This window comes from Phyllobates terribilis, unplaced genomic scaffold (assembly GCF_046119375.1).
Source record: "Phyllobates terribilis strain yellow unplaced genomic scaffold, ASM4611937v1 Scaffold_2__4_contigs__length_985480577, whole genome shotgun sequence".
Lineage (NCBI taxonomy): Eukaryota > Metazoa > Chordata > Amphibia > Anura > Dendrobatidae > Phyllobates > Phyllobates terribilis.
In genome coordinates, this window is record NW_027362762.1 from 950,424,168 (window position 1) to 950,445,272 (window position 21,105).

At 44.1% G+C, this 21,105-nt stretch overlaps 1 protein-coding gene across 3 annotated transcripts; it reads left to right on the forward strand.

The window, feature by feature from the left end:
* The first annotated feature begins 1,035 nt into the window (after nucleotides 1-1,035).
* On the forward strand, nucleotides 1,036-11,048 carry LOC141239556 (gastrula zinc finger protein XlCGF66.1-like). 3 transcript variants are annotated; one of them, XM_073668547.1, is made up of 7 exons: nucleotides 1,036-1,179; nucleotides 5,434-5,589; nucleotides 5,703-5,867; nucleotides 5,944-6,106; nucleotides 6,194-6,291; nucleotides 7,589-7,640; nucleotides 10,286-11,048. In XM_073668547.1, the coding sequence occupies exons 2-7, from the start codon at nucleotides 5,482-5,484 to the stop codon at nucleotides 10,903-10,905; spliced, it is 1,206 nt and encodes a 401-aa protein (XP_073524648.1). In that variant the 5' UTR covers nucleotides 1,036-1,179; nucleotides 5,434-5,481; the 3' UTR covers nucleotides 10,906-11,048. The 3 variants fall into 3 exon arrangements, with proteins under 3 accessions (XP_073524648.1, XP_073524649.1, XP_073524650.1); XM_073668548.1 differs by having other exon boundaries at nucleotides 1,086-1,179; nucleotides 5,415-5,589; XM_073668549.1 differs by lacking the exon at nucleotides 1,036-1,179 and adding an exon at nucleotides 1,563-1,620.
* Nucleotides 11,049-21,105: the final 10,057 nt, after the last annotated feature.

A 21,105-nucleotide genomic window follows, 5' to 3' on the forward strand; every position in this document is an offset into this window, starting at 1 on the left:
GGTATCGCCGCGTTCAGAATCGCCCGATCTATCAATATAAAAAAAGAATTAATTAGAACGGTAAACAGCGTAATGAGAAAAAAATTCTAAACGCCAGAATTACGTTTTTCGGTTGCCGAAAAATTGCAATAAAATGCAATAACGGGTGATCAAAACATCGGATCTACCCCAAAATATTATCAATAAAAACGTCAGCCCGGCGCGCAAAATATAAGCCCTCACCCGGCCCCAGATCCTGAAAAATGGAAACGCTATGGGTCTTAGAAAATGGCGCAATTTTTTTAACCAAATTTTGGAATTTTTTTTCACCACTTAAATATAAAAGAACCTGTACATGTTTGGTGTCTATGAACTCGTAATGACCTGTAGAATAAGAAGGGCAGGTCAGTTTTAGCATTCAGTGAACGTGGTAAAAAAAAATAAAATAAAAAAGAACTGTGGTATTGCACTTTTTTTTGCAATTTCACCGCACTTGGAATTTTTTTTCCCCATTTTCCCGTACACGATATGGTAAAACTAGTAATGGCGTTGAAAAGTACAACTCGTCCCGCAAAAAATAAGCCCTCACACGGCCATATTGTCCAAAAAATAAAAACGCTATGGCTCTGGGAACAAGGGGAGCAAAAAACGAAAAAGCAAAAACGACAAAACCCAAGGTTGCAAAAGGGTTAAACAATAATAGTAATTGGCATAACCGTTCTCAACTGAAGAATCATGCTGTTGAGTCATTTTACAATGATCGCTATACAAATAAAAAGTGAAATAAAATTTTCACCATTTCACCCTACTAAAGAACTTTTTCTTTCTCATTTTTCAATACAAATGAATGGTGTCATTCAAAACTACATCTCGTCCTGCAAAAAAATTAAGCCCTTACACGTCTGTGTTACCAGGAAAAGATGAAGAAGTTATGGATCTTGAAGAAAGGAGGAAGGAAAAAAAACAAAAACGCAAACATCGAACAAAATAGGCAATTTTGCAGGTTGACTGTAGCGACTAACACGCCCGGGACTGGTGAGCAGATTTCCGCCGAGTTTCCATGGTAAAGCCCAGATGATGCCAGCTTTGTGATGAGGCTAGAATGAGTTAAGGACCTGCGATGACATCACGGTCACATGAGAACAATTTTCAGGTCCTACATGAGAAGGACTCTGGAAGCCAGAAGTGACCACAGGAGAGGTAAGAATGGAGGCCGGAGAGCTCGGCTCCCACCGTCACATGTGCTCCTGCCGGTCTGAGAGGGAAGGGAAGGGGGGACGTGCAGCTCTCTGTGGGGAAGGGACTGAATGCTGCAGCCTGAGGGGGAAGGAGCACAATGCAGCTGCTGCTAATAATGGAGGAGTGGAAAGGGGGGAGGTGATGCTGCTGCTGCTGCTGCTGCTGTGGGAAAGCACAGGCCGGGCCACCATCACAGCCCCGCGTTCCCCTCGTGAGGTCTGTACAGGACGACGCTTCTCAGGCCTCATTTATAAGAACCGTCTTGCAGTAAAACTGTCTTTGCTGCCCATAGCGACCAATCAGAGCTCAGCCTTCATCTTAACAGAGCAGCCAATCAGAGCTCAGCTTTCATTTTACCTCAGCAGTGTAAGAGATGAGTGCAGTTCGTTCCTGTCAGCCGGGGTTAGCGGTAATATCGTGTGTGTGTGTGTACAGTACGGTGAATTGTGATAATGGAGACTGTCGTGCACAGAAACGCACCACTATCCGGCTGAGCAATTTTCAAATTTATTTTTACACCATTTGTCTAGCGAATCTTTGAAAATTATGACAAACCTCTTTAACCCCTTCACACCCGGGCCGTTTTCCTTTTTTTTTTTTGCGTTTTCGTTTTTCACTCCTCTTCTTCCCAGAGCCATAACTTTTTTTTATTATTTTTCCGTCAATATGACCGTGTGACGGCTTTTTTTTTTTTTTTTTGCGGGATGAGTTGTACTTTTGAACGACACCATTGGTTTTACCATACAGTGTACTGCAAAACGGGAGGGGGGGGGGGATCCAAGTGCAGCGAAATTGCAAAAAAAAGTGCAATACCACAGTTGTTTTTTTTTTTACTATGTTCACTAAATGCTGAAACGGACCTGCCATTATGATTCTCCAGGTCATTAGGAGTTTGTAGACACCAGACATGTATAGGTTAATTTTTATTTAAGTGGTGAAAAAAAAATCCAAAGTTTGTTAAAAAAAAAAAAAAAAAGTTGCCATTTTCCGAGACCTCTAGCGTCTCCATTTTTTAGGATCTGGGGCCAGGTGAGGGCTTATTTTTTGCGCACCGAGCTGATGTTTTTATTGATACCATTTTAGGGTAGATACGATGTTATGATCGCCCGTTATTACATTTTATTGCAATGTTGTGGTGACCAAAAAAACATAATTCTGGAATTTGGATTTTTTTTTTTCTCATTACAGCATTTACCGATCGGATCAATTCTTTTTATATTTTGATAGATCGGGAAATTCTGAATGCGGCAATACCAAATAGGTGTATATGTGACTTTTTATTATTTTATTTTGAATGTGGTGAAAGGAGGGTGGTTTAAACATTTATTTATTTATTTATTTTTTTATATTTTTAAAAACTTTTTTTTTTTTTTTACTTTTTGCTTGCTTCAATAGTCTCCATGGGACACTAGAAGCTGTGATTGTCTGATCGCCTCTGCTACACACAGGCGATCATTAGCAAGTGAGCAAATATGCTACATACAGGCGATCTGCTCATCGCCTGTATGTAGCAGAGCCGATCAGGTAATTGCTGCTTCTAGTCTCCCATGGAGACTATTGAAGCAAGCAAAAAGTAAAAAAAAAAAAATTGTTTTTAAAAATATAAAAAAAAATAAAAGTATATAAAAGTTTAAATCACCCCCCTTTCACCCCATTCAAAATAAAACAATAAAAAAAAACACATAGACATATTTGGTATCGCCGCATTCAGAATCGCCTGATCTATCAATATAAAAAAATAATCCGATCGGTAAACGGTGTAACGAGAAAAAAATTCTAAAAGCCAGAATTACGTTTTTTGGTTGCCGCAACATTGCAATAAAATGCAATAACGGGCAATCAAAACATCGGATCTACCCCAAAGTAGTATCAATAAAACATCAGCTCGGTGTGCAAAAAATAAGCTCTCACCCGGCCCCAGATAACGAAAAATGGAAACGCTACAGGTCTCGGAAAATCGCGACTTTTTCTTTTTTAAAATAAAAAAGGACCTATACATGTTTGGTATCTACAAACTAGTAATGACCCGGAGAATAATAATGGCAGGTCAGTTTTAGCATTCAGTGAACGTGGTAGAAAAAAACAATAACAACTATGGTATTGCACTTTTTTGCAATTTCACCGCACTTGGAATTTTTTTTCTCGTTTTCCAGTACACAATATGGTAAAACCTGTGATGGCGTTCAAAAGCGCAACTTGTTCCGCAAAAAATAAGCCTTCACACATCCATATTGACCGAAAATTTAAAAAGTTATGGCTCTGGGAACAAGGGGAGCAAAAAAATGAAAATTTAAAAAATGAAAATGCTCCGGTCATGAAGGGGTTAATTATACATATTTTTCCCCAACCTTGGAGCTGTTGCTTATTCTGATTTGTATGTACAATTATCAACTCCTTTAAACCCAGTATTAGAAATACTTTTTAACAATTAGAACTTTCCTGTATGGAAATTAGACATATAACCCTTAAGTTCAGCATAAGTTTTCTATAAATTTAGTTTCAGTGTGAATCCACATCCAAATAAAAAAGATTGAGTGATCTGATCAACTTCAAAAGAGACCTGGGCTTTGGTTCTGTAGACTAGTCGGGGCAAGTATTTCGTAGCCTGCCAACCTTACTGAGGATGGTGTGATCATAGAAAAGCATCAAGTGGAAAAGTCCGATTATGTGAAGTATCGTTCTGGTGAACAGGCAGTGCACAGTCAAGAAAAATGCTTACTACCCTGGTGTTTAATGAATTAGACTGAATGCACAACTTGTCCCTAGGCTCTGATGAGGACCAATTCCAGCATCCCTGCTGTTTAATCGAAACAAAAAGTTCCAGGGATCAAAAAAGGAAACACTAAATTACTAAAGCATTAAAAAAACATTGTTTGGTCAGATGAATCCAGATATAATTACTGATGTGAAGGTCAGAATTTGGTGCAAGCAGCATACATCCATGAACCCTTCCGGTCAGGTGTAAAAAAATTTTAGGGTGGTAGAGGTAAACTAATGGTGTTTCACACATTTAACAAAACCAATCCTTGTTTATCTCAGAGATGGCATTTATACAAATTTCTCACCAATATTTTCACTATTTTTTAGCACAGATTTGTTCCACATAGGCACAAACACTAAGAATATTAATATTTGCGAAGGAGGAATGGATGTGTCAGTCTGCTTATATGAGAAACTCAAAGAAAGGCCTCCAATGCCTACATATTTTTAGGCTAAAGGCAGCCATAACACATTAGATGGGTGTCGGCCGAACAATGCCTAGGACAATTACTTGGCCGACAGCCATCTTGGCCTCGTCTCCCATATACAGGATCACTCGTTCAGCTGATTAAGTCACCAACAAACATCTCTACCAGTGGTTTATCTTCAGGACAACACAGGAATTGGCAGTCTGAAATTGTACATGCCCAATTGACATCTCCCCCAATGATCAGTCATCCTCGCTCAGGTTAGTGTCGTCCAAACCCATCGATATCGGTGGATTTAGTCAACATTTGTCTATTGTGTATCGGGACCTTAAGACCGATTGTACGCTGGGGATTTTGTCATTCGTTATAACGGATTACTATGCAGACAAGGTAACACCGATCACAAGACCATCTGGGAAAAATCCAACCTAATGTGTTGGTACTATTCTCAGTAGTTTTCAGATGCAGTGGCCAATAATGTTGGTTAAGAAATTTGCACCTTAACAATAGATGTTCAGCTCACGGGTCAAGTCAGAAATCTCAGATGCTGATTTGATGTTTTAACTTCAACCAGAATGACTACGGACCAATCAATTACAACAAGTTCGGAAACTAAAATCGCTAGTCTATGGCAAGCTTAAAGCATTGTGATCTAGTCAGGACCTCTATCTCCTGGTTACCTACACGGGCTATAGACTATCTCCAGGACGCGGTAGAACAGGCTGTTCAGAGTACTGAGGCAACTGTGAGAAACTATCCTGTCCGCATGGGCCAATATTTCTGCAGTGTGATTTCAACAGCTAATGGAATCTAGAACATGATGAATTGCTGCAATTCCGAAACCAAAGGAGGTCCAAACCGCTTCTAAATGGGTGTCTATAGTAAAGTGGTTATTCAGTGTATTTTAGACACTTTAGTTACCTCACGTCGCACGCTGGGAGTTTCCATTTACAATTGACCATTAGGGCAATACTATATACATCGTATAAGTTTTTATTTTGCTTTCAGTCCTCCATGTTTTGCACAGGTTCCTTAGGTACGGAACACTCACTGATAAAGTTTTCTTTGAGAGACAATGGTTTTCTTCAACAATGACCCACCAACAATGGACAAGCACAGAAACCACATGGCTGCAGATATATTAGACCTCACCCTAGAGATAATCTACTTGATAACTGGAGAGGTGAGAGATCCACGTGACATCACTCTTATTAATAAAGCAAGTCAATGATGGGGAAGGTGAAGGATTTATTAGAATATATATTCTAAGTGATCAGTGTCTCGCCACACACACAGGATTACACAGTAGTGAAAAAGCCACCTGGCAAGAGAGGTACTCCCATGTCAGAAGGAAGGAGCAAGACCCAGAGCGACATCACCGAGACGACACTTCCATCTCTGATACACGAACAAAAGATTGTAGAACTTACCAACAAGATCACCGAGCTACTTACCGGAGAGGTGAGGGCTGCTGGGAATGCTGGGACATTATACAATGATGGTGTCAGGAGGATGATGGTATCATTGTGTGTTTCAGGTTCCTTTAAGGTGTGAGGATGTCACTGTCTATTTCACCATGGAGGAGTGGGAGTATTTAGAAGGACACAAGGATCGATATAAAGATATCATGATGAAAGATCACCAGCCCATCACATCCCTGGAGACGGAGAGACCTTTATTGATTAAAGAGGAGATAACAGGTTGGTGGATCGCCTACTATATAATCACCAGTCATCTGATCATTGGATAAAAATAATTTATTCTGTCACTGTTTTTATTCCATATAGATGGATCAAGTATGGGAAATCCACTAGAAACATGTCCCTATCCTATATATCCCCATGGTTTTCCAGAGAATATGCAAATTGTTCAACTGGATCATCAGGTAGATTGAGCTGCAATTTCACCAAATCATTTATAGATTGATATAGTAAGCTTTCTATAAACTCCTCCAGCCGTCGTAAAGTATACTCTATGCTCTATTTTTATTTTCTGTTTTTTTTTTTTTTTAATATGTTAGGTAATGGCTACAAATGGGTTCTGAATATCAAAAGACCGACCCTCACTTCTAAACAGAAAGACAAATGTGAACAGGTGCAAGCTAAGAAAGCCACACTATATGTAACTAAGAAATTAAAGCTGCACTCTGAATCGCTATAGTATGGAAACATTGAATATATGAAATTGGAATTGTATTACTGCTATAGAAAACGTTAAAAAATGAAGGTACTTAGCGAATAAATCAGCCAATTCATGTGTGCCCAAAAGCCAACGACAAGGTGTACCTCCTCTGCTGGGACCCTAACCTAACATGATACTTCTCCCAGGCTGAAAGCCTACAATTATATTGGCAAGTAGGATAAAGCTTTATTTAAAACCTCCATAGGCTGATGGGGGACTGTTCAGTCAGATGAAGGGGTGTATTATGAATATCAAAAGACTGACCATCACTTCCAAACAGAAAGACAAATGTGAACAGGTGCAAGTTAATAGAGCCACATGTAGACTTTGCAATTTAGTTTTAAGCCCCAAGGTTGAAAAAAGGGCGAAGAGTAGCAACTAAACTGGAGACCCTTCCTTTTATGAGGAAAGAACAAAAATTATTGAATGCATTTAGTCTCAAGAAGCCATGTTGAAATATTGTGAGTAGTTTTTCATACTGTAAAAGATCACTCCTCTCCAGCAGCGATTTAAAGGAGTTGTCCACTACTCGGACAACCCCTTCTCAATTAACATCCCCCCCCCCCCCCATGGAAAATAAAAACAGGCTGTACTCCCCTCTGGTTCCAGTAATGTCGACATCAGGTCTCCCGTGACGTTCTTATGTCATATACGTCCTGCTGCCAATCATTGGCCACTGCCGGGCCACTTCAATCTCACTTCCTTCAGACGAAACGTAGATCCAGAAGAAGTGAGAGCTGCTGCTGCTCTTTCACTTCCTCCTGGTGTCAGGTATATCCAAAGGAAGAGCTAGTGAAGCGACCATGGATTGTCAGCAGGACGCGCATGACATAAGGCTTCTTTACTGTAAAGGCGGACGTGTTGCTGATCTAAGAACTGGTGTTGAAGAGCATAGAAGTCCTCTTCAACATGAACTTGAGGAGATGCTTCAGCCTTGAGAAAAAAAATTAGGACTCACTTTTTTTTGTCTTTTTGTCATTTCCTTTGTGCGATCATCACAGGAAAGTTATGGTGAAATGACGAGTGGCCTAGAAAATCTCATATCTGTGAAAGGTAAGAACCTTTCAATTGATCTAGTGTTTTATGTATATCGCATGGAATTCCCCCTCGATTTGAGTTGAATCAGTCAATCTCTACATTTACTATAAGGTTAAGAGGAATATTGTTGGATAATTTTTTTTTCTTTATTTCTATTTTCTGATCGGAATGGAAAGGAGGTGCGCATGCTCGACCTACACACTGTTCATTATCTATGGGGCTGTCAGAAGCGGATGAGCGCTGTAATTGGCAGTCCCATAGACAATGAATGGAGCGGAGACCAAACATGTGCGCCTCTTCTCCATTCAGGATTGGGCTGAAGACCTCAGGCTTCCAGAGCTATAATCTTGGGAATGCTATGTATTCCAGTGACCGGATCCCCCCCCACAATCATCAAGTTATCCCTTATAGGGAGTAACTTTTGTGTTTTTGGAAATTAAACCTTTTAATAATTAATTTAATAAGCATTTATAAAGTAGGGATTTATATTGATAAAATATAGATAAATTGTAATCTTAACTTTTAGCAACCAATGTCAGACCGCTACTGCCAAGACTATACAATCCTGAGATGCATCAAAAGAGATGTAGTACATACACTTTTTCTCTAGTAAGGAGACCATTGTTCATTTTTTGAGGCAGTTTTGGCAGAATATATAGACAAGGGATTAGAAGAGACGCAGATAATGAGTTGTGCATGAAGGAGAATGAAAGAATCTTGAGGAGGGATTTGGCACTTTTTCTTGATACTTTACCCTAAAGCCCCCGTCTCACATAGCGATATCGCTGCTGAGTCACGGTTTTGGTGACTCACCAGCGACCTCACCAGCGATGTCGCTGTGTGTGACACTTTGCAACGATCAGGCCCCTGCTGTGAGGTCGCTGATCGTTGCAAAGTGTCCTGGACCATTTTTTGGTCGTTGGCCTCCCGCTGGTCAGCACACATCGCTGTGTGTGACCAGCGGGACCAACAATCTGGCTGGTAACTATGGTAAACATCGGGTTACTAGGGGCACGCGCGCACTTAGTAACCCGCTGTTTACCATGGACACCACTCTGCTACGGTGCGCGGAGGCTCCCGCGCACTGTAGCAGAGTGGTATCCATGGTAAACAGCGGGTTACTAGGGGCACACGCGCACTTAGTAACCCGATGTTTACCATAGTTACCAGCCTGCTCCTGCTTGCAGCAGGCTGGTAACGGGAGCAGGACATCGTGGAACGATTCTTTCCACGATATCGCTGCTCCCCTGATCGCTGGTGAGCCTGCCTGTTTGACAGCTCACCAGCGATGTATTAGCGATGCAGCAATGATCCCTGACAGGTCGTATCGTTGTCGGGATCGCTGCTGCATCGCTTAGTGTGACGGGGCCCTAAGGCTACACTGAGACTTTGTAGTGCTACTAATTGATTTTAACTATGCAGCTACAGATGCGGTCTAAAAGAAATACATCGAGTTGTCTTCAGGCTTATGGACTGTAGCTGTCACTTGGTAAAATCAATCAATAGTGTTTCTTGTACCTTTAGCCTTAAAGAAGACCCGTCACTTGTGATTTTGCTTGATGTAAATGCCGCTGTTCTCTTGAATCCGGCGTTGTTTTTCATGTGTCCCTTCGCCTCTCCGTTCCTGATATATGGCCCCCTTTTCCTATTGTGTATATATATCTAGTCTTTTTAGCCAAATGGACAACCCCTTTGGCTAACAAGACTAGATTTTTATACAAGGAAAAGGAGGCCATATCTCAGGAAAGGAGAGGCGCAGGAAGAAAAAAAAAAAAAAAAAAACAGCGCAGGATTCAGGAAAACAGCAGCACTTATACCTAGAAAAAAATTACATATTTATGGAGCGTGACAGGTCCTCTTTAAATGCCATGCTTCCTAACTGCAAGGTTAAGCAATTTTCTATATAATCTTTATTAAACATTTTCTTTCATTTTATTGCTGCAGAATGTTCTAGCAGATTGGTCTAAAAAAAATCTGTTAGCGCCATCTGAACGAACTGAGGAGCTCTTTCTGCACTCCCTCTCCCCTCGCTCAGTGTTAGAGATAGCAGCAAGGAGGAGGAGAGGGCTGTACATAAATCTTGAGATCCAAGAGAGGGAAGAAAGCATGTACAGTCTCAGTGAGGGCAAAGAAAAGAAGCTACAGATAGGGAGGAAAGCATATGTAGTGGAAATAAGTGCCGGATAGAAGCTGTACTGAGCCTATATTTCTGGGAGAGACACTCCCACAAGGGAAAAACCTGAAACTTGGATTAGGTGGTCTGAAAATGAAGTCTGAAATTTATTGCAATTTTATTAACTTAAAGTAACAACTAGCATTTGTAAAAAAAAAAAAAAAAAAAAAAACAGTTTTTCTATGTGATGTCCACAGCTTTTGTCTCATGTATGCAAATTAGTTTTGCTTTCTCACTGATAACTATCTTACTAATCACACCTATTGAAAATGGCAACCCATGTATTGACTTATAAGGTAGCTACATCCAATATGTGGCGCTAGATAGTTTTGGGAGAGGGCAAATTTGCCTTGACTGTATTCTGATATGACTTGACTGCATTCTCATTTGTTGCTCACTGTATGGGTTTATTACCTAAAAAAAAAAAAAAAAAAATATGAAAAAAAATAGTAATTTTGTTCCTGAAAAATTCTGATTCTTTTTTCAGATGAAGAATGGATGAGAGGCTCCCAGGAACAACTCCTTATATCTCCCTTTTATGAACTGGAGTATTATCAGTTCCTGCTTGGCAAAAAAAGATCTGAACTTGACAGCATTTTTGAATGTTCTGAATGTGGAAAACATTTTAAAAATAAATCTCATCTTACCGTGCACGAGAAAACACATAGAAATGAAAAGCCGTTTCCATGCTCAGAATGTGGGAAGTGTTTTAGTAAAAAATCAAGTCTTGTGGAGCATCGGAAAAAGCACACGGGAGAGAAGCCGTTTACATGCCTGGAGTGCGGGAAATCGTTTAATAGAAAAGCTTATCTTATAGGCCATCAGAGAACTCACGCAGGGGTGAAGCCATTTTCTTGTTCAGAATGTAGTAGAAGTTATAATCACAAATCAAGTCTTATGAAACATCTGACAAATCACACTGGAGTGAAGCCGTATTCATGTTCAGAATGTGGGAAATGTTTTAACCGTAAATCAGGACTTGCGGATCATCTCAGAGTCCACACAGGGGAGAAGCCATATTTGTGTTTGCTGTGTGGGAAATGTTTTAGTCAGAATTCAGGTCTTATTGTACATCGAAGAACTCACTTGAAAGAGAAACCAATTTAATGTTCCGTCTTGTAGAAAATGTGGCAGGTGTGGAGCTTCATTGTAGGACTTGCTGCCTCCAGAATGTCTTGTGGTTTTCCGGGAATTTAAAAAAAAACATTAAAAAAATTTGTAACATGTAGAAATAAAATTAATACAACACATTGATGTCTTTGGACACCATATTCCTTCTCTTTGCCATTTGCTCATCTTAAAATATTTTTTCTTTGGGACGTGTCACTACTCCTGCTGTCATCCCTCTACTACAACTCCCATACGATACACTTGCACCTTCCGTACTGATGGAGAAACCTATATGGAAAGTTTTAGGGGAAACTCAAAAGGTTTCACACGTTTGCCAGTTTTGATCAAATCAGGGAGTCGATCGATCGGAGACAAGAGAACACAACCAATTCTGTCTGTGTCCCAGGCTTGTCTGCTCTCAGATGCCTGATCACAAGTTTTTTATTACAAACCACAAAGATAAGGAAAGTGGGAATGGCTTAATGCATTTCATTACCTAAAAAGGAAGATATCTAAGTTGGGAATAACAAAGTCGTAAATTATGTATTCTGCTGAATTCCTTAGGAGACTGGCTAGATCTAGTTTACTATACTTTCAGAAACAAAGGAAAGCTGTAATGCAAAGACATCTCTATGGAAGATACAATGCCCTGTTATTTATGAATAACACTTATAAAGCTAATATTAAAATACAAAATTATCAAAGATCTATGAATTGTCTAAATAATAAAGCAAAGTATAAATATTTACCATAACAATCTATACCTCCATAGGTATTAGCATCCTGAATAGGACCTGTGCACAATATATACCCTATGGGAATAAACATGCTAGAAATAGGAGGAAACCACTATGGCAAAATAAAGCTGTAAGGGGTGCAATAAGTGACACAAAGAAAGCATTTAGAGAACTAAAGCAAGTAGGTAGTGATGAGGCATTAAATAAATACAGAAAATTAAATAAATTCTGTAAAAACCAACTCAAGGCAGCAAAGCATAATACCAGGGTCTGTACCACAGGACTGGCATATAGCAAATGTGGTGCCAATATTCAAAAGAGGGACAAAAACTGAACTTGGAAATTATAGGCCAGTAAGCTTAACCTCTACTGTGGGTAAAATCCTGGAGGGTTTCTTAAGAGATGCTATACTAGAGTATCTGAAGAAGAATAACCTCATGACCCTGTATCAACATGGGTTTACAAGGGACCGTTCCTGTCAAACTAATCTGATCAGCTTTTATGAGGAGGCAAGTTCTGGACTGGACCAAGGAAATGCAGTGGATGTTGTGTATATGGACTTTTCAAAAGCTTTTGATACGGTTCCACACAAAAGGTTGATACATAAAATGAGAACAATGGGGATAGGGGGAAATATATGTAAGTGGGTTAAGAATTGGCTCAGTGATAGGAAACAAAGGGTGGTTATTAATGGAAAACACAGACTGGGTCTCAGTTAACCTTGTAGGGGGCATACAGAGTAATATTTCAATATTTGCAGATGACACTAAACTCTGCAGGGTAATCAATACAGAGGAGGACAATTTTATATTACAGGAGGATCTATGTAAACTAGAAGCTTGGGCTGATAAATGGCAAATGAGCTTTAATGGGGATAAATGTAAGGTAATGCACTTGAGCAGAGGAAATAAAATGTATAATTATATGCTTAATTGTAAAACACTGGGCAAAACTGTCACTGAAAAAGACCTGGGTGTATTGGTGGACGACAAGCTCACGTTTAGTGGCCAGTGTCAGGCAGCTGCTGCAAAGGCAAATAAAATAATGGGATGCATTAAAAGAGGCATAGATGCTCATGAGGAGAAGATAATTTTACCTCTATACAAGTCACTAGTGCGACCACACTTAGAATACTGTGTACAGTTCTGGTCTCCGGTGTATAAGAAAGACATCGCTGAGCTAGAGCGGGTGCAGAGAAGAGCGACCAAGGTTATTAGAGGACTGGGGGGTCTGCAATACCAAGACAGGTTATTAGAGGACTGGGGGGTCTGCAATACCAAGACAGGTTATTAGAGGACTGGGGGGTCTGCAATACCAAGACAGGTTATTACACTTGGGGTTATTTAGTTCGGAAAAATGAAGGCTTAGGGGTGATCTTATTACTATGTACAAGTATATGAGGGGACAGTACAAAGACCTTTCTACTGATCTTTTTACTCTGAGGCCTGAGACGGGGACAAGGGGGCATCTTCTACGTCTGGAGGAAAGAAGGTTTAATCATAATCATAGACGGGGATTCTTTACTGTAAGAGCAGTGAGACTATGGAGCTCTCTGCCGCATGATGTTGTAATGAGTGATTCACTACTAACATTTAAGAAGGGCATGGATGCCTTTCTTGAAAAGTATAATATTACAGGTTATATATACTAGATTCCTTGATAGGGCGTTGATCCAGTTGATCCAGGGAACTAGTCTGATTGCCGTATGGAGTCAGTTTTTTTCCCCAATGTGGAGCTTGGTGTTTGCCACATGTTTTTTTTTTGCCTTCCTCTGGATCAACATGTTAGGCTATGGGTTGAACTAGATGGACTTAGTCTTCCTTCAACCTTAAAAACGATGTTACTATGCTACAATGCATCACCGCCCAATGCAACTCAAAGCAGCGTTATTCATCGCCCACCACACCTCATCATGTTAGTTACCCTCCCTTTTCACTACCTATCTTTGCATAACACTTGAAAAGCTCATAAGGTTCCTTCTTTACGTCACTGGGTCAGCTGTGATTAAAATCACTGCGGCTGCTGTCTCCATAATCTAGATTGGTTGGCAATCTCTGGTGAGAAATTCTAAAAAATATGGGGAATTTTAAAAGTGCTGCTGAATCAGTCCAGGCAACAACATAGGATACGGTCAAATGTAAATATCCTAAGCGTTTCTGCATCGTACTGTTCTACGTCATATATGAGCTTGCCTGATATTGAGTCTGAGATTGTGCATGTGCAGTGTAAAAGTATGACGCATGCGCAGTTAAATAAAGAGCTAAGATCACTCATTCTCGTGACGTCATCTATTGAGCAGGGAAAGATTGTGTGTCAGATGTACCGCACATGTCCCACCAGCTAAGCAGTACGGAAAATAAAATAGCTAAATCTTCACAAAAAGGTGCTTAAGGAAGATTTAAAACTATATAATAATCCCATTAAAACCCTTGTTATAATAGTACTAGATGGTGGCCCGATTCTAATGCATCGGGTATTCTAGAATATGTATGCGGCCGACCGGGCGCAATCAGCAAAACGGTGTTTAAATTTGGCGGCAATATCTGTGATTGGTCACGGGTGGCGGCCGCGACCAATCAGCGAACTGTGTTAGTGAGGACCGGAGAGCTTGTTTAAATTTGGAGATAAAATCGACCAATCAGCAGAGCGTTGTTTAAATTTGGTGGCAATCTCGCTGATTGGTCTCGGCCGGCGGCCGGGACCAATGAGCAGAGCGGTGTTTAAATTTGGCGCCAAAATCGCTGATTGGTAGCGGTCCCTGGCGGCCGCGACCAATCAGCACAGCGGTGTTTACATTTGGCACCAATCTCGCTGATTGGTTGCGGCCACCGGTGACCAATCAGCAGAGCGGCGTTTAAATTTGCAGCCTATATCGCTGATTGGTCGCGGCCGGCCACCGTGACCAATGAGCAGAGCGGCATTTAAATTTGCAGGCCATCTCGCTGATTGGTCGCGGCCAGCCACCGCGACCAATCAGCAGAGCGTTGTTTAAATTTGGCGCCAATCTCGCAGATTGGTTGCGGCTGGCGTCCGCGACCAATTAGCACAGCAGTGTTTAAATGTGGCGCCAAGATCGGTGATTGGTCGCGGCCGCTATTTAAATGTGGCGCCAAAATTGGTGATTGGTCGCGGGCAGCGGCCGCGACCAATCAGCAGAGCGGTGTTTAACTTTAGCGCCAAGATCACTGATTGGTCGCGTGCGGAGAGCGCGACCAATCAGGGAATCGTATTAGTGAGGACCGGGGAGCGCCGCTGCCTGTACCGCTACTTCTGCTGCGAGAAGCCGGGACATGAGCGACTGCTCGCAGCAGAAGTATCCCGACCCGCAGCGCCGCTCCCCGGTCCTCCCTTGATACCCTAGCCGCTGATGTCCCCACAGTATCTGCATGGTGTTACAAAGGTCCGGACATTTGTGTTAAAAATCGCTGATTGGTCGCTGGCGCTGCCCGCGACCAATCATCGATTTGGGCGCCAAATTTAAATATCGGCCGCGACCAATCACCGATCTTGGCTCCACATTTAAACACCGCTGTGCTGATTGGTCGCCGACGCTGGGCGCGACCATTCACCGATTTTGGCGCCACATTTAAATAGCGTCCGCGACCAATCAGCACAGCGGTGTTTAAATGTGGAGCCAAGATCGGTGATTGGTCGCGGCCGATATTTAAATTTGGCGCCAAATCGGTGATTGGTCGCGGGCAGCGCCAGCGACCAATCAGCGATTTTTAACACAAATGTCCGGACCTTTGTAACATCATGCAGATACTGTGGGGACATCAGCGGCTAGGGTGTGAAGGGAGGACCGGGGAGCGGCGCTGCGGGTCGGGATACTTCTGCTGCAAGCGCCCGCTCATGTCCCGGGTTCTCGCAGCGGAACTATCCGCACAGGCAGCGGCGCTGACATCCATGCGGCTAGGGTGTGAAGGGAGGACCGGGGAGCGGCGCTGACATCCAATTGGTCGCGGCCGCTATTTAAATGTGCCGCACAAATCGGTGATTGGTCGCCGTTTTGGCCCGCGACCAATCACTGATCTTGCCGCCAAAGTTAAACACTACTGTGCTGATTGGTCGCGGACGCTGCCCGTGACCAATCACCGATTTGGGTGCCAAATTTAAATATCGGCCGTGACCAATCACCGATCTTGGCTCCACATTTAAACACCGCTGTGCTGATTGGTCGCGGCCGATATTTAAATGTGGCGCCCAAATCGGTGATTGGTCGCGGGCAGCGTCTGCGACCAGTCAGCACAGCGGTGTTTTAACTTTTGCGGTAAGATCAGTGATTGGTCGGGTCCGAAGACCGCGACCAATCATCGAATCGTCTTGGTGAGCACCGGGGAGCGGCGCTGCCTGTGCGGGTACTTCCGCTGCGAGAACCCGGGACATGAGCGGGCGCTCGCAGCAGAAGTATCCCGACCCGCAGCGCTGCTCCCCGGTCCTCTCTTCCGCATGGAGGTCAGCGACGCCGGCGGTCCTTCCGCTGCTACCGGCCGGGAGATGAGCGCCTCGCGCCGCTCATCTCTCGGCTGCATCTCCGTCCCGCAGATGGGTCCGGCGGTCGAGGTCCTTCTGCTGGTACCGGCCGGGAGATGAGTGCCGGCCGGGAGTATCTGGTGGCCACCCGTCGCTTCCATCATTAGTATCTGGTGGCCAGCCTTCGCCTCCATCATCAGTATTTTGTGACCACCCGTCACCTCCATCATCAGTATCTGGTGGCCAGCCATCACGTCCATCATCAGTATCTGGTGAGCACCTGTCGCCTTCCATCATCAGTATCTGGTGACCGCCTGTCAAGTCCATCATCAGTATCTGGTGACCGCCCATCGCCTCCGTCATCAGTATTTGGTGACCGCCCATTGCCTCCATCATCAGTATCTGGTAACCGCCCGTCGCCTCTATCATCAGTATCTGGTGGCTGGCTGTCGCTTCCATCATCAGTATCTGGTGACCACCCGTCGCCTCCATCATCAGTATCTGGAAACCGCCCGTCACCTTCATCATCAGTATCTGGTGGCCGGCTGTCGCCTCCATCATCCGTATCTGGTGACCATCCGTCGCCTCCATCACTCCTTCTCGTCATTTGTACACAGGTTATGAAGGATCTCAGCAGGAGGTTGTTCCAAACATCTTGGACCACTGACCCCAGATCGTCTGTGTATGAGGCTTGTGTGGATCCTTCTGTCTCTTCATGTGATCCTCGACAGACTGGATGATATGAGATCAGGGCTCTGTGTGGGCCAGTTCATCACTTCCAGGACTCCTCATTCTTCTTACACTGTGTTCCAAATTATTATGCAAATAATATTTTCTCAGATTTTCCCAAATTACCTATATGAATTGCAGTCATTGTAATTTTCCAGTCAAATAACTATTAGAGTACAATTGAAAGGTTTTTGTACAAACTGCCTATGATAACAGTATATTTTTAAAAAAATAAAAAACTCAAACTGCACTCAAAATGCATGTTCCAAATTATTATGCACAGCAGAGTTTTCAACCTTTTCATTTTAATAAAGAACAAAAAAATGGTCATTTTTTAAATTATAAGCATTAGCAGGTTATTAGAAACTGAAATCAAACAGTTTTCAACTCAAAACTTTATTCTAGGTGATGTTACATTTGCACATAGGACCGCTTGTTCGAAAGGAGCTTCTGAACTCTCTCGTCCATTGAATTTGTCAGGTTTTGGATGGTTTCTGCTTCATTTGTTTTGCATGAGGACAGAATACCCTCCCAGAGCTGTTGCTTAGATGTGAACTGCCTCCCGCCATCATAGACACTCCTTTTGATGATGCTCCAGAGGTTCTCAATGGGGTTGAGGTCAGGGGAGCATGGGGTCCACACCATAAGTTTGTCCCCTTTTATGCCCATAGCAGCCAGAGATGCAGATGTGTTATGTGCAACATGAGACAATGCATTATCATGCATGAAAATGATCTTGCTGCGGAATGCACGGTTCTTCTTCTTGAACCATGGCAGGAAGTGCTGTTTGAGAAACTCAACATACATTATGGAGTTCATCTTTACCCCTTCAGGGATCCTAAAGGGGCCGACAATCTCTCTCCCCATGATTCCAGCCCAAAACATTACTCCACCTCCTCCTTGTTGGCGCCGTAGCCGTGTTTGCATGGGGTGTCCATCAACCAGCCATCCTCCACTCCATCCATCTGGACCATCGAGCGTTGCACGGCACTCATCGGTGAACAAAACAGTTTTGAAGTCAGTCTTCATGTATTGTTTGGCCCACTGGAGCCATTTCTGCTTGTGTGCAGTGGATAGAGGAGGTCGACAGGATGGCATACGCACAGCTGCAAACCTCTGAAGGACCCCGCATCTTGTTGCTCGGGGGATGTTGGAGGCACCAGCAGCTTCAAAAACTTGTCTGCTGTTATGACAAGGCTTTTTTGCCGCTGCTCTTTTAACCTGACGTAATTGCCTGTAGGAAAGAATCCTCAATTTTCCCTTATCAGCACGCACACGTGTGTACTGTGAATCAGCTACATACTTCTTGATTGTGCGATGATCACGATGAAGAGTCTTGGCAATGTTGATTGTAGTCATGTCTTGACCTAAACACTCCACAATTTGTTGCTTCTCAGCAGCTGACACATCCTTTTTCTTTCCCATTTTTGCAGAAAATGTAGGCTGCTTAATAATGTGGGACAGCCTTCTTAAGTAGTCTTGCCTTTCATTGGACACACCTGCCAAACTAATTAGCACAGGTGTCTGCAATTGCTTACAGTGATATAAAGAGCCCTGACACACATCACCATCAATGAGTTTAACTGACAAACAAAAAAATTCTTCCCTTATCACTCCTAAACACTTTTTGCATAATAATTTGGAACACAGTGTAATGGGGATGATAGTTCTTAATGGCATTGACTGGATGTGGATGGGAAACATACTTTTCCTTTGCAGAACAGGTGACTTTGGCAGGCCCAGCGTCAGCACCCGGGCAAGTGCCGGGGCTCTTAGCAGGTGGGGGGGCCCACTCACAGTCTGGCACCCCAGCGCACTATGGGTCCCATGAGCGGTGTGGTGCCGGTGCCAGCGCTAGCCACACCCTCACTTGCTCAGGGCCCCGGCAGCTGGTACAGTACTTACTTCTACTCGTGCTTCCGCAGCAGGTCCTGCATCTTCCGTGGCTGCTGCACTGTGACGTCTCATGTCAGAGGGTGCGGTGATGTCTCTCCTGAGCCGTCACAGCACAGAGCGGGAAGACGCCGGCGCCGCTGGAGCCGAGAGCAGCGGCAGCAGGTGAAAAGTGAGGTGAGTATTTGATTTTTTTTATATAGATATATATATATATATATATATATGGAGGCATGGGGCATTATATGGGGGGAGGGGTGATATCCTGCATGGGGCATTATATGAGGGGGAGAGGTGACATCCTGCATGGGGAATTATATGGGGGGGAGAGGTGACATCCTGCATGGGGCATTATATGGGGGGGTGACATCTTGCATGGGGCATTATATGGGGGGGTTACATCCAGCATGGGGCATTTAAAGGGGGGGAAGTGACATCCTGCATGGGGCATTATAAGGGGGGAGAGGTGACATCTTGCATGGGGCAGCATTATATGGGGGGTGACATCCTGCATGGGGCATTATATGGGGGGTGACATCCTGCATGGGGCATTATAAGGGGGTAGAGGTGACATCCTGCATGGGACATTATATGGGGGAGAGGTGACATCCTGCATGGGGCATTATAAGGGGGGAGAGGTGACCTCCTGCATGGGGTATTATAAGGGGGGAGAGGTGACCTCCTGCATGGGGCATTATAAGGGGGGGAAGTGAAATCCTGCATGGGGCATTATATGGGGAGAGGTGACATCCAGCATGGGGCATTATATGGGGGAGAGGTGACATCCTGCATGGGGCATTATATGGGGGAGAGGTGACCTCCTGCATGGGGCATTATAAAGGGGAGAAGTGACATCCTGCATGGGGCATTATATGGGGGGGGGAGAGGTGACATCCTGCATGGGGAATTATATGGGGGGAGAGGTGATCTCCTGCATGGTGCATTATATGGGTGGGAGAGGTGACATCCTGCATGGGGCATTATATGGGGGGGGGGAGAGGTGACATCCTGCATGGGGCATTATATGGGGGGGAGAGGTGACATCCTGCATGGGGCATTATATGGGGGGGAGGTGACATCCTGCATGGGGCATTATACGGGGAGGAGAGGTGACATCCTGCATGAGGCATTATATGGGGGGAAGTGACATCCTGCATGGGGCATTATATGGGGGGGTGACATCCTGCATGGGGCATTATATGGGGGGGAGAAGTGACCTCCTGCATGGGGCATTATATGGGGGGGAGAGGTGATATTCTGCATGGGGCATTATATGGGGGAGAGGTGATATTCTGCATGGGGCATTATATGGGGGGAGAGGTGACATCCTGCATGGGCATTATATGGGGGGGAAGTGACATCCTGCATGAGGCAATATATGGGGGGGAGAGGTGACATCCGGCATGAGGCATTATATGGGGGGGAGGTGACATCCGGCATGGGGCATTATATGGGGGGGTAACATCCTGCATGGGGCATTATAAGGGGGGGAAGTGACATCCTGCATGGGGCATTATATGGGGGGGAGAGGTGACATCCTGCATGGGGCATTAATTGGGGGGGAGTGACATCCTGCATTGGGCATTATAAGGGAGGAAGTGACATCCTGCATGGGGCATTATATGGGGGGGAGGTACCATCCTGCATGGGGCATTATATGGGGGGGAGAGGTGACCTCCTGCATGGGACATTATAAGGGGGGAGAGATGACCTCCTGCATGGGGTATTATAAGAGGGGGAGGTGACATCCTGCATGGGGCATTATAAGGGGGGAGAGGTGACCTCCTGCATGGGGCATTATAAGGGGGGAGGTGACATCCTGCATGGGGCATTATAAGGGGAGAGAGGTGACCTCCTGCATGGGGCATTATAAGGGGGGGGAGTGACAACCTGCATGGGGCATTATATGGGGGAGAGGTGACCTCCTGCATGGGGCATTATAAGGGGGGAAGTGAAATCCTGCATGGGGCATTATATGGGGGGAATGACATCCTGCATGGGGCATTATATGGGGGAGAGGTGGCTTCCTGCATGGGGCATTAAAAGGGGGAGAAGTGACATCCTGCATGGGGCATTATATGGGGAGGAGAGGTGACATCCTGCATGGGGCATTATATAGGGGGAGAGGTGATCTCCTGCATGGGGCATTATATGGGGTGGAGAGGTGACATCCTGCATGGGGCATTATATGGGGGAGAAGTGAAATCCAGCATGGGGCATTATATGGGGGAGAGGTGACCTCCTGCATGGTTCATTATATGGGGGGAAGTGAAATCCTGCATGGGGCATTATATGGGGGGGAGGTGACCTCCTGCATGGGACATTATAAGGGGGAGAAGTGACATCCTGCATGGGGCATTATATG